At 41.6% G+C, this 13,503-nt stretch overlaps 1 protein-coding gene across 1 annotated transcript in view; it reads left to right on the top strand.

The window, feature by feature from the left end:
- LOC138953122 (dynein axonemal heavy chain 6-like) overlaps positions 1–13,503 on the top strand; it is a 141,426-nt gene that overhangs the window by 122,408 nt on the left and 5,515 nt on the right. The window contains exons 76-80 of the mRNA XM_070324913.1: positions 259–456; positions 869–1,062; positions 1,671–1,867; positions 2,530–2,741; positions 3,183–3,402. Coding sequence (XP_070181014.1) covers positions 259–456; positions 869–1,062; positions 1,671–1,867; positions 2,530–2,741; positions 3,183–3,402 — 1,021 coding nt within the window. The remainder of the gene's footprint in view (positions 1–258; positions 457–868; positions 1,063–1,670; positions 1,868–2,529; positions 2,742–3,182; positions 3,403–13,503) is intronic.

The raw sequence follows: 13,503 nt of genomic DNA, 5'->3' as shown, positions 1-13,503 counted from the left end.
GAAACTATAGCAGATTTCTGAACTTCTTAGAATTTATTTTGATGTACATAAATCATGATGAAAGTATTCAAAGTAGGTCAGATTACACATTAGCAGTTGAATGTTGGTTGGTTCATGTAAAATGTTTGTTCCTTGAAGATATTCTGTTTACTTTGCATACCACGTCTATAGAACTAATTGAAGATTGCAATCACTTAAAACTAAGCGTTTTACCAGTGCATTGCTACATACCTTGACAAAGGATGCCGGTGTTTGCAGGTAGCCATCCTGAAGCTGCAGATGCTGATGGAAGGTCAGGATGACATTCCTTGGGAGGCACTGCGCTACCTGACCGGAGAGGTCACCTACGGGGGTCGTGTCACGGATGACTTTGATCGCAGGTGTCTCCTGAGTCTGTTGAACAAGTTCTACTGCCCTGAGTCACTGACACCGGGCTACTGCTATTCTTCTAGTCAGGTAAACACCTGTAGTGACCTCTTTCTGTCAATTGTTTGTGATATGGGTTTCAGCTAGTACTGTTACCATCTTCTTTTGTCTCTTAAGGCTACACAGTGTTACAGCATCAATTTCAAGAAAAAATTGAATCAAACATAATGACTTTATTTTTAATGTACATAAAACCAAAACATTTTGTGAATTTTACAAAATGAACTTTTCTTTTAGTTTAGCCGGTACTTGTTCTGTAGCTCATCAGGATTTTACTGACATAAGTTTATCTGACTTGTAAGATACTTGCATGCACCATGTTATTTTGCAAATTTCCCTTGCATTTTAGAGAATATTTTTGTGAGAGCACATTTCTACTTGTTCATTCTGTGTCTATGCCATGTACAACAGAATACATACAATACGATAACAACTTTTGCAGATGTACCAGCCGGTGCCCGAGACCCTTCCATTCAACATGGTGCTGAGTTTCGTGGAGGAGCTGCCAGCAGAAGACTCGCCCGACGTCTTTGGAATGACGTACAACGCGGAGAAGGCTTGCCGTGAGATGCAGGCCAGTGAGATCATTCACACGCTGGTGGACGTCCAGCCTGGCATCACTCACAGCAAGGGCGGGTCAGTGTGCTTTGAGTGTTACTCACTCACCTTGTACAGTCACACCCCTCTTTTTAACACCTGAAATTTGTCAGATTTTCTGTTCATAACATCTCTAGATTTACCCCAATTTCAACACTCCCTCCCTCCCCATTTTCTCGGATTTTTTAAAGTCTTAAAATGGGGGTTCCACTATGTAGTACGATTTAGTTGTGGTTATACTTGTGGCTCATGTCTTTCCCATTTCAATCACAATGATGCCTTGGTACTTGTGAATTAACACAAGTTTTTTGTTGTTGCTTGCTTTTGCTGTTGCATTTATGTGTGCCACTGCACATATTTATACATATTTTCCACACATTATAATAAATCCTTAATGTTTGGTTCTAGGATTAGAGTGAAATTGCATGAGAGAAGGCACAAAAAAGAATTCGGAAGTGACTTTTTTTGACACAATATGTGTTGGAAGTGGAACCTTAGCATCAAGAAATTAGCATCAAGAAAATCTTCTGTTGTCAAACAGTGCCCATGAAGAACAGCAACAAGCTACATCAGTAAACATTTAACACGAAGAACACGAAGGCTGGATTGCAATGACTTGTTAAACCTCATTGTGTGTATCCCTACAGTGCTCAGCAGAGTGACGATGAAGTGGTTCTGGAGCTGGCGGCGGAGATTCAGAAACGTCTGCCTCCAGCAGTGGAGGGTGTGGAAGAGGAGACAACTCCAGGAGGCGGCAGCACGGCCAAACACCTACAGCTGACCTTGAAGGGTCTGGTCAACCGTGACGTCAACACCAAGGGCATGGACAAGGAAAAAGTCAATGGTGAGCATGTGCAAAACTTCACTTGATTCTCATTGACCCCTAGACTGCCACAATACCTATCATATATATTTTTTTTTATTGAATTTTTTAACGAAATTCTTCCGACAGTTTATTGAATTTTTTACAAAATTCTTCCGACAGTCAAGGGGTTGACTGCTGAGGAGTCACATATATATTGAACTGTATTTCCTGATCCATCTTCCTGACTTCCCCTCATTCTGTGCCCTCCTAGGGGGTCCTGATTTAGCCTATATGGTCCGCTGGACCCAAAAAGCAACGACAATCAAATCAAATCAAATCCCCTCCTAGCATCCCAGCCCACTGCAGTATTCGTGACTTAACAAGATTCTGTGCAGTGATGTTAAGCTTGGATGGACACTTTTATTGCTGTATTAGAATGGTTCATATTTGACTATATGCATTTTAGATTGGATTCATTTTTGAAATACATGTAATGAAGAAAATTGGCTGTATTTATTTGCTTGGTTGATGGGTTGGTTGGCTCTGTAATGCTGTCAGGTATGTTTTGGGTCTCTTAAGTTTACTTGCCTTGACCATCCCGGTATGGGGCCAAAGAGCATAAAACCCTAGCATCAGTTGCTTGAAAGAAAAACACAGAATAAAAAAAAAGTTATCTTAATTTCCTCGTTGTCTTGTTACAGCCCTGTACTCTACGGCCACAGCGACTCTAGGCAACAACGCCCTGGTGACCGTCCTGAGGCAAGAGACTGTCCGCTTCAACCACCTGCTGGAGGTCATCCACTCCACCCTGGTGTCCTTGACCTTGGCCATCAAGGGGGAGATCATCATGTCCGACCAGCTGGAGGAGGCCTACAATGCTCTGTTCAGGCAGGAGATCCCTGCGCATTGGAAGGTAAGTGTTGGGATTTGTTGAATGATGAGCTGATGGAAGCATTTACATGGGAAGGAAAAATGTGTTGGCGTTGATAGTTTCAGAAAGAAAAGAGAAGTTTGTCTGAGATTTGGAGCAAGTCAAAGTTATCCTGACATATTTAATTATGAGCTCAGAGAGTGTGGACACCTTGGCGGTTTTGAAGAGGGCTCTATAAGCCTGGCAGCAGGGTCCATGCTATTACATTTAAAACTGTCTTATGTTTCTAACACTCATACAGTTTCATGACAGACGAGCCCATGTTTGGCAGACCAGAAGCTCCCCTACTGTTCTAAGAACAAGACCCTGCACATGTTCTTTCTTACATGATCTTCATTTGTTTGTACAATATAATAAACTGCATTTATCTGCTACTGTGCATTTAGTCCTTCATTGTCAAGCTGATTTTCTTATACACTACAGGCAGCAGCGTACGAGTCCAACAAACCTCTGGGCTCTTGGGTGAAGGACCTGGACCAGCGTGTGGACTTCTTCTCCTCCTGGGCGGAGATCCTGTGCCGCACCATCGAGCGTCAGTTCCGTCAGGTCACACGGCAGGTGGGCCAGCCAGAGGTGGAGACGGATGAACCCATGCGAACCCAGCCTAACAGCTTCTGGCTGCCTGGTTTCTTCTTCCCTCAAGGTGGGTTGCATGTTTTGTGAAATGTGTTTCTTTTTCAGAGGACTTCTTTTTAGGGGACTGAGGGATGGGTCCGGATAAGTTATGCAGACCTGGGAACCCATACGATTTCGCCGTATTTTGTACGCATGGGAAAAAAATACGACGAGAAAAATTCCTAGACTACTTTTCTTCACAAGCCCATCCTGAAGCCGATCCAGTATTTTGGCACATGATTACGTCACTATATTAGCCGCCGTCGAAAAAAAAATAATCGGATCGTGTCAATCAATCAAAACAACCAGGCAAACGAAAGTACGGTATTTGGCGAAATCGGCTCCGAGAAAAAACAAGTGAAACAAAGAAGAAAAGTGAAAAAGTTTGAAGAAAAATATCACTCACACACAATTTGTAACCAACACACACATGGAGTCCCGCCCGGATGAAGCTTTTTTGGGATGATTTACGACTTTTGCGCACATTTCGAGCAGACGAAAACACAACATGGCGGCTCTCGCTCCTCCAACTATCGCAAGACACACAAAAACTAAATCTCGCGCGCGCGAGATCCTGATACATCCGGTGTTTCTCTGTACGCTTGTCACGACGACTTGTTGACAAACGAAGATTCGCGAAAGAAAGAGAAAAGCGCCGAGTCTTGAGTAGAGAGCTAATAAAGTACCGGTAATCGCTAATCGAGTGAAATGAAAATCCGCGGCGACTTCCATTAGGTGAATGCTATTCAAGTTTAGGTAACGTTTTAGCCGCATCTTTTTATAAGCCGCAATGCGATTTTTTTTTTTTAAAGTCGCGGCTTGTAGTCCGTCAAATACGGTACAGTTTTTGTCAGTAAAAATTGAAAAAAGCATTTGTTTTAAATGTATTGTAACCTTAACAATACTACATGAGTCGTATTGCCAGATCTCTGAGAGAATGGGTGAGGTAATGCGTTTACGAGTATTTAAACTTCAAAAAATAACAAACAAATCGTTCACAACTCACACAATATTGTAAAGCAAAAGAAAAGTGTTCCAATTTTATTTATCGGCGAAATCAAAAATAATATTCATCAATCCAAATCAATGTAAAGTACAAAACTCAAAAGAATAGTCTTTCACAACTTCAATAACTTCTCTTTTACAGTCTACTAAAATCCATTTTCTAACCTCAAAACAAATTACGCAAACAGAGATGAAACCAAAGCTTTTTCAGTCAATGCCAGTTCAAGCATATTAAAAAACGTTACCCCTGAAAATGAAACAAAACAATATAAGTACATGTATACATCTCAAAAATAATAATAATAATAATGCTAATTTCCGTTTCATTCAGAACACTCTTTTTTATATAGTTGTCAACAATAACAACATACATATAAAACAAACGACAAAAACAACATAAGACAATAAGAACATAGGACGAGAATACAAATACAAAACAAGACAAACACTTCTTATGACAAAAACTTGAGCGCTTTAGAAAACTGAAAAGTATGTCATGTGACGCACGACATAGGAATCAACATTAATAAGAAAATGTTCAATCACCATCTATGATAACAATTTTCTTTTAAACATGGACAAGAAGTTATGTTTTGAGTTGCTATGACCAAGTGCAAACAAAGTCAAGTCAAAACGTCACTACGCCCACTAGTGATGAATTAAAATACACCACTCACAGAAGAATCAAAGCATTCAATACCTTAAGTTCTTCTTTGACATGACTAAAATACATTTCAGCCATATCTTACTCAACCATACTGTACACAGTGTCACAAAAGATAACTGTGCCCGCATTGATTAACACACATGTGATTCCTCTCACATCAAAACAGTCCTATTAGTCCCAACTCCATCAATCAAACTCAAAGTGTTCTACTCTTCAACATGTCTTTTCTCCCATCACAACAAAGCGACAATTACAATTAATAAACAACAGAGAAACTTGACACCAAGTACAAACATAACATTGTTAAACAGTCATAAGTATAATTAGTATTCCACTATTCCAAGATGCAGTTGCTATCTTGGAAATTCCAGAAAGTCCCTGACCAAGTCTGGCATGCCAGAAGGCTGAGTCATACTCAACAGAGTGGGAAACACAAACTTGACAAAATGTTATGATTATAATATGAAGTTACCACCCCAAGGTAAGATGTTATTCTTGCAACTAGTTTTCAATGTAAACTTTGTTCATGATCTCATCACAATCAAAGGCTTATTCCTTCCTGTCTTCAACTAACTTCTGCAAGTCATTTCCTGCAGTTCCTGTCCATCCCACATGGTAGTTCCTCATCTAATTTTTATATTTGGTTCAAATCAGACTCATCTTTGGTCCATATTAAACATTTCCTCAAATACATTTTACAAACCAACACACCCATCATTTATAAAACAATTGCATTAAATATTAAAACATTTCCATACCTGAATTAGGAATAACAGCTTGAAAAGGTCAGAGACTAAAAGTTGGCACGTCTGGAACCAGCTGAGTTCAGAGGGAGAGACCGGTTCCAGCCATGGGAACTCAAAAAGTTGGAAGGTGGTTTCATCATAAATAATATATCTTCATAGTTAAAAATATAATTTCAACATCTAAATATTCCTTAAATGTAACCAATGACTTTCAAATACTTCTAACAATTTTCTCATCACTACTTCTATTTTATAACCTAATAATTGCAATTACCAGAACATGACAAAACGTAGTGTATTTAAGTCAAGGGAAGTAACCAACTGAAATGCATGTCAAAATAATAAGCGCAGTTGTGTCCCTTTTACTTTGGTCACCTCTTAAATGGTAAGACAAATGCCACCACAGACCGTCTGTGTAAAATAAGAAATAATCCTTGTTAGGAATTATTTCACATGTTTACATACACCCCTCCAAAGAAAATGTTTCCTTATTACTAACACTAGTAATCATGTGAACATTTCAAAAACTTAAAACATTGTCATTGGATATGTCAACTCGACATGGCTAATCTCTCATGTGTTAACGAAAGTGTCTTAAAAGACAACCGGTGCATGTCTACGACTCAAATCTAACTAAAAGAATAGCGCTGAAAACAAATCCCACTCATTAATTATAACACTCAAATTCAGCCTACCAAACGATCATTCAAAAAAATTTAAAATCATGTTAATTTCACACAAATACAAAAACAGACGCACGCCCATGATATCGTCAAGCACATAAACACAAGTTTCCAAAATTGACCAACACCCAAATTATAGGGTATGAACTTCATTCAATCACAAAGCAAAAACACACGTTACTACATATTTACGAATGTCAGTGACTGCATGCTGGATTGGCATGCACACAACCGGAACCACTGTTCCCCTTGGAACTTTCGCCACAATTTCAAATACTGAGGACTCAGTCATATTTCCCTTTGACTGCTCTTGGTCTCTGTTAGGCTAGTGCCTGTAAGCAACCACAAACATATTTCAAAATATTGTGGTGTTTACACTTACAGTAGTACAATTTCACAAAAATCAATCAGATTTTCTATTACACTCAGTGGAAAATACAGTCAACAAAACAATACATGGTTATCAAACCGCAGAAAAAACTTATCCGAAACCTAATGCACCAAGCACCCTACATATTTCCGCCAAACTTTCCATACAGCGTCGCACGCCATTTTCTACTGCTAGTAGCCCTGGACTCTCAAGCGCTTGGCACATCTCACTCCTGACACTCATGAGTTTATGCTTGGCCATATTCAATGGATCACCTAGCCGGTGAACCAAATTGAGTTTTTCTACAGGGCGTCTCTTCCTGGTAGATCTTCTGAGCGGGGGTGGATCACTGTCGACTTCTCCGTCCGAAGTGTTTCCTCCCGATTTCTCGTTCTCTGAGGAAACTGACAAATCACTATCACTGGGTGGAGCCTGATCATCATCAGCGCTCGGACTTGTACTCGAGGGATAAACAGGGTTTTTGACTCGATCAATGATGACCCGGAACGGGCCTATCTCTCTGCCTTCCGATGGCTCATCATATGGCTCTGGTTCCAACGGTGACATCCTATGCTTCGGAATGTTCGGCGCTGGGGTAGTGAGTGTTGGTTCCAATGGTGTGGGGATGTCACCTAACACGCCTATTGGTAACAGCAGGTTCCTGTGGAGTGTCCTTTTTGGTCCAATGCCGGATTCATCCTGAACTGTGTATACCGGAACGTTTGGCGACTTTGAAGACACCACGTATACACTCTGTTCCCACCTGTCTGTGACCTTGGAGACAAGTCGGGGTCCCATTCTTCTGACCAAAACCCGGTCTCCAACCTCCAATTCTGCTGCACGGGCCGAAACATCATAACGGGCTTTGTTTTTGCTCCTCATTTTGTCCATTTGATGCGATGCGTTTTCGTAGGCCTGTTTGAGTTGTTGCTTCAGATCCTTGACAAATTGTCTGGTACTGGTTTTGTTTCGGTGATCCAGATCCAAGCCAAACGCCAAATCCACTGGCAGCCGCGGGTGTCTGCCGAAGAAAAGAAAGTACGGGCTATACCCTGTGCTGCTATGTATGCAGGAGTTGTAGGCGTGAACTGCAGATTTGATGTATTTCCGCCAGTCTGTTTTCTTTTCCTCCTCGAGACTTCGAAGCATACCGATGAGAGTGCGGTTCCACCGTTCCACCGGATTACCAGAAGGATGGTAAGGAGTTGTCCTTATCTTCTTGATTCCTGCCATGGCACAGAGTTCCTTGACCAACTTTGACTCAAAGTCTCGTCCTTGATCGGACAAGATGTTTTTTGGGAAACCATAAATTGAAAAAAAATGATCCCACAAGGCCTTTGCCACTGATTTTGCTGTTTGGTTGGCTGTCAAAATGGCTTGGGAAAATTTGGTAAAATGGTCCATGATAACTAAAATGTCCTGTTTCTGGCCTTTCACATCTATGGTCAAAAAGTCTATGGACAGCAGCTCTAACGGAAATGTGGTGATAATGCTCTGCATTGGGGCTTTCTGTTGTGTGGCACTTCGTCTAATACAGCGATTGCAGTCTTTGATCTTTTGTTCCAGATCTCTGGACATGAAGGGCCAAAAGAATCTAAGTCTTGCCTGTTTGATAGCACTATCAAAATGGATGTGAAAAAGTTCTTCGTGGACACCCTTCATGGCTTCTTGTCGGTGGGATTTTGGAATTACAAGCTGAAGACGAGGACTCTCTGATTCGTCCACAGTCCGCCTGTAAAGAACACCTTCAACTAACACGAGCTTGTCTTGTTCTCGGGCAAACGTGCGCAGTTCCCGTGTGATCTCGGATAAACCACTCACCTCCAATCTCTGCTTCCGCGACAAATGCTGAATGACAACTTTGATATCTTTATCAGCCAACTGGAATTTCTTCCAGTCAGCTGTTGAAAAGGAAAAAGGTTTCAACATGGGTGGATCAAGCTCATTTTCTGAAAGCAGGGAAGGGTCCATGACAAGTTGTTCGACGGCTGGAGGCCATTCTGACTCAGAACTGTGGGTGTCAATGTTGCCTGGAGCTGCTTGATCATGCCTAACTGACTGTTTATGCAGTGTCGCAGTGCGTCCAACTCCTTTGGCAGTCAGAAGGGCACACACGGTTTCGCGGTTCAACTCTGTCACGTCTGTGGTTTCCTGGGCTTCTTCGTCGAACCGTTTGGCTTTTTCTCGCAGGAATTCAGTTTCCTCCAACATCTTTTGATAGTCACGGTCTTCTTCAGGAGGCGGCTGGGGAAGTCGAGATAACGCATCTGCATCCACATGAGTAGTGCCTTTCTTGTACCGTAGCTGAAAGTCAAACACAGAAAGGGATGAAAGCCAACGATGACTGGTGGCATCCAACTTTGCATTCTTTAGAATGTAACATAGCGGATTGTTATCTGTCACTACAGTCACCGGTGAGCCCAAAAGATAATCATTGAACTTGTCACTCATCGCCCACTTCAATGCTAAAAATTCACGCTTATGAGCCGGGTAGTTCTGTTCTGACTTGTTCAAGCCTCGACTTGCATACGCGATCACTTTTAACTGGTTGTCCTGTTCTTGGTACAGCACGGCTCCCAGTCCTGTCCCGCTGGCATCACAATGAAGTGTAAAAGGCTTCCGTTTGTCTGCAATACCTAGGACAGGGGCGTTGGTGAGAGCGTGGATAATGGAGTCAAATGCATGTTGCTGCTTCTCACCCCACAGATGGGTTATGTCTGACGATAGGCTCAGCGTTGGTTTCTTTGAAGCTCCTTTCTTCTGACACTTGGTCGGGACATATCCGATGGTCAAGTCATTCAAAGGTTTGGCCAGACGTGAGAAATCTTTAAGGAACCGACGATAGAAACCTGCAAAGCCGATAAAGCTCTTCACCTCTTTTACAGTGGTAGGTTTTGGCCATGTTTTGACTGCAGCAAGTTTATCTGGATCTGGGCGTATCGTTCCCTCTGAGATGACGTACCCAAGGTGTCGAATCTCAGTTGCGCCAAAGATGCATTTTGCAGGGTCAAGCTTCAGGTTAAACTTACGCAGTCTCTCTAGCACACGCACAGTTCTTTCCTCAAGTTCGTCAAGAGACGTTGCATGGATTAAAATGTCATCCAAAAATACAATCAGTTCTACAAGGTTCATATCGCTGAAAACAGTTTCCATCAGCCGTTGAAAACATGCCGGAGCGTTAACAAGTCCCTGCGACAATCTATCCCATTCAAACAAACCAAAAGGAGTGATAAAAGCTGATATTTTGCTCGCCTGCTCTGACATAGGAACCTGGTAATACGCCTTGCACAAATCCATGCTCGTAAAAAACTTAGCACCATTCAGGGTTAAAAACAAGTCCTCAACCTTGGGAATAGAATAACTATCCCTGACAGTGCGAGCGTTCACTTTCCGGTAGTCTACACACATACGTAGAGCGCCAGTTTTCTTTCTCACAAGGACAATTGGACTGGCAAATGGAGAATGCGACGGCCTGATGACATCAGCATCCAACAAGCCTTGGATGTGTTGTCGACATTCCTCAAAGTCCCTGGGCGAAAGTGGTCTGGCCCTCTCTCTGATGTCCGGTCCGGGTTGAAGGTCAATGTCGAACAGGCCTGTTTCCGCCCGTCCTACATCAAACTCGCCTTTAATAAAAACATCATCAAAAGTGTCCAACCGTTTCCTAAAGCGTTCAGACCACTCAGACGGGGCGTTTTCAGCAAACTTGAAGGGCAAACCTGATCCACTGCTGGGTGTTGTATCAGGTGCCGGCTGTGATGAGGCGGTAGTCGTCGTACTACAGGAATGGACTGTCTCTTCTGTGCTGTCCCGATCAGAGGGAGCCAAAGTAGAAAGAACTCTTTGGACATCATACTCAGCCTGCACAATATACATGTCAGCAACAATCTGACGTCGCTTGAGGACAATGCTATGATCCGAGTCATTACGGATGAAAACCTTGAGACGAGGTAGAGAGTTGGTGGGTGTTTTGCAACTAATCACTTTCAACCCCTCTGCTAAAGGTTGAAAAACTGGCTCTTGTACCAGGACAGAACTTCTTGTACAAGGCAGACGTGCTCCCGTTTCACACTTTACCTCTAGGGTCTTTCCCGCAGGGACCACAACATTTTTCCCTACCAGCCGCACTGCACCCAACCGTCCGGTCTCGTTCCTGGACATATCTTTGTAAGAGAAGGCTACTTCACTTTTGAGTGGAAGGACTGTTGCAAAATTTACACCAGCTCTCTCCTCACATTTCTTGGCAAACAAAGACAAAACATTTGTACCTACAATGAAAGGGACTTTACGGCTGTACTCAGTATCCGGGCAAACCAATACCATGGCATGCACAGTCTCACTCACACCAACAACATCAAAAGGTAAACATATATCCATCCCCACATAGCCTAAGTAAGGTACAATATGTCCACCCGCCCCCTTGACGGTTAACTTTGTTCTCAGGTCCCGGAGTTCCAGATGACGAAGATGTTTGCGGAAGAAAGTTTCTCCCACCACTGTAACTTGTGAACCAGAATCAATCAGACACGTACTGTTCACACCGTTCGCCTTAATCTGTGACTCACATGCTGGGCCTACTAAAGAATCCACACTACTGGTACCACAGTCAGTAAAGTCTAGCTCAGCTAAAATATCAGAACTTTGTAACTGCACAGATTTTCTTGAGGTATTTTTAACAACTACTTTTACGGTAGAGTCCAAACACTGTGCGGTTACAACCACAAGGCCACAAGGGAGGCAATCTGGATCCCTTGGGTATACGGTTACGGCGTTGCTGGTTACGGATGTGCTGGTTACGGTGTTACTGTCAGTCACGATTTTTCCCCTGAGTTCAAAAAGTTCCCCCGGATTTAAAGACACTGTGAGGGGACTTTGCAGCCTAACAGCAGGCAACCGGCGGATACCACCGTCCACTGCATCTGCTGCCATTGTCAGCCTATGGGCGCTCTCTTGTGCAGTCAACGGCGGCCCCCTCTGGTTGACTGGTTCCCGTTTAAAGAATATGCTGCTCTTGGAGCTATCTTGGCCTTCTCTGAGGCAACCTTCCCTGGATTTGGGGGATTCTGGCAGTCCCTAGCCTCCGACATGACTGATAATCACTAAGTTCTCTCTCTGTTTACGTTTAAGTTATAGTTATTAAAAAAAATTGAAAAAGTATATTGTTTACAAAAAATCAAAAAATATAAAAACAATTACCTCAGTCCCTTATTGGGCGCCAAAATGTAACCTTAACAATACTACATGAGTCGTATTGCCAGATCTCTGAGAGAATGGGTGAGGTAATGCGTTTACGAGTATTTAAACTTCAAAAAATAACAAACAAATCGTTCACAACTCACACAATATTGTAAAGCAAAAGAAAAGTGTTCCAATTTTATTTATCGGCGAAATCAAAAATAATATTCATCAATCCAAATCAATGTAAAGTACAAAACTCAAAAGAATAGTCTTTCACAACTTCAATAACTTCTCTTTTACAGTCTACTAAAATCCATTTTCTAACCTCAAAACAAATTACGCAAACAGAGATGAAACCAAAGCTTTTTCAGTCAATGCCAGTTCAAGCATATTAAAAAACGTTACCCCTGAAAATGAAACAAAACAATATAAGTACATGTATACATCTCAAAAATAATAATAATAATAATGCTAATTTCCGTTTCATTCAGAACACTCTTTTTTATATAGTTGTCAACAATAACAACATACATATAAAACAAACGACAAAAACAACATAAGACAATAAGAACATAGGACGAGAATACAAATACAAAACAAGACAAACACTTCTTATGACAAAAACTTGAGCGCTTTAGAAAACTGAAAAGTATGTCATGTGACGCACGACATAGGAATCAACATTAATAAGAAAATGTTCAATCACCATCTATGATAACAATTTTCTTTTAAACATGGACAAGAAGTTATGTTTTGAGTTGCTATGACCAAGTGCAAACAAAGTCAAGTCAAAACGTCACTACGCCCACTAGTGATGAATTAAAATACACCACTCACAGAAGAATCAAAGCATTCAATACCTTAAGTTCTTCTTTGACATGACTAAAATACATTTCAGCCATATCTTACTCAACCATACTGTACACAGTGTCACAAAAGATAACTGTGCCCGCATTGATTAACACACATGTGATTCCTCTCACATCAAAACATTAGTCCCAACTCCATCAATCAAACTCAAAGTGTTCTACTCTTCAACATGTCTTTTCTCCCATCACAACAAAGCGACAATTACAATTAATAAACAACAGAGAAACTTGACACCAAGTACAAACATAACATTGTTAAACAGTCATAAGTATAATTAGTATTCCACTATTCCAAGATGCAGTTGCTATCTTGGAAATTCCAGAAAGTCCCTGACCAAGTCTGGCATGCCAGAAGGCTGAGTCATACTCAACAGAGTGGGAAACACAAACTTGACAAAATGTTATGATTATAATATGAAGTTACCACCCCAAGGTAAGATGTTATTCTTGCAACTAGTTTTCAATGTAAACTTTGTTCATGATCTCATCACAATCAAAGGCTTATTCCTTCCTGTCTTCAACTAACTTCTGCAAGTCATTTCCTGCAGTTCCTGTCCATCCCACATGGTAGTTCCTCATCTAATTTTTATATTTGGTTCAAATCAGACTCA

The sequence above is a fragment of the Littorina saxatilis genome, linkage group LG17 (genome assembly GCF_037325665.1).
Source record: "Littorina saxatilis isolate snail1 linkage group LG17, US_GU_Lsax_2.0, whole genome shotgun sequence".
Taxonomy (NCBI): domain Eukaryota; kingdom Metazoa; phylum Mollusca; class Gastropoda; order Littorinimorpha; family Littorinidae; genus Littorina; species Littorina saxatilis.
The sequence above is the reverse complement of the archived record's forward strand: the minus strand, read 5'-3'. Positions and strand labels throughout refer to the sequence as shown.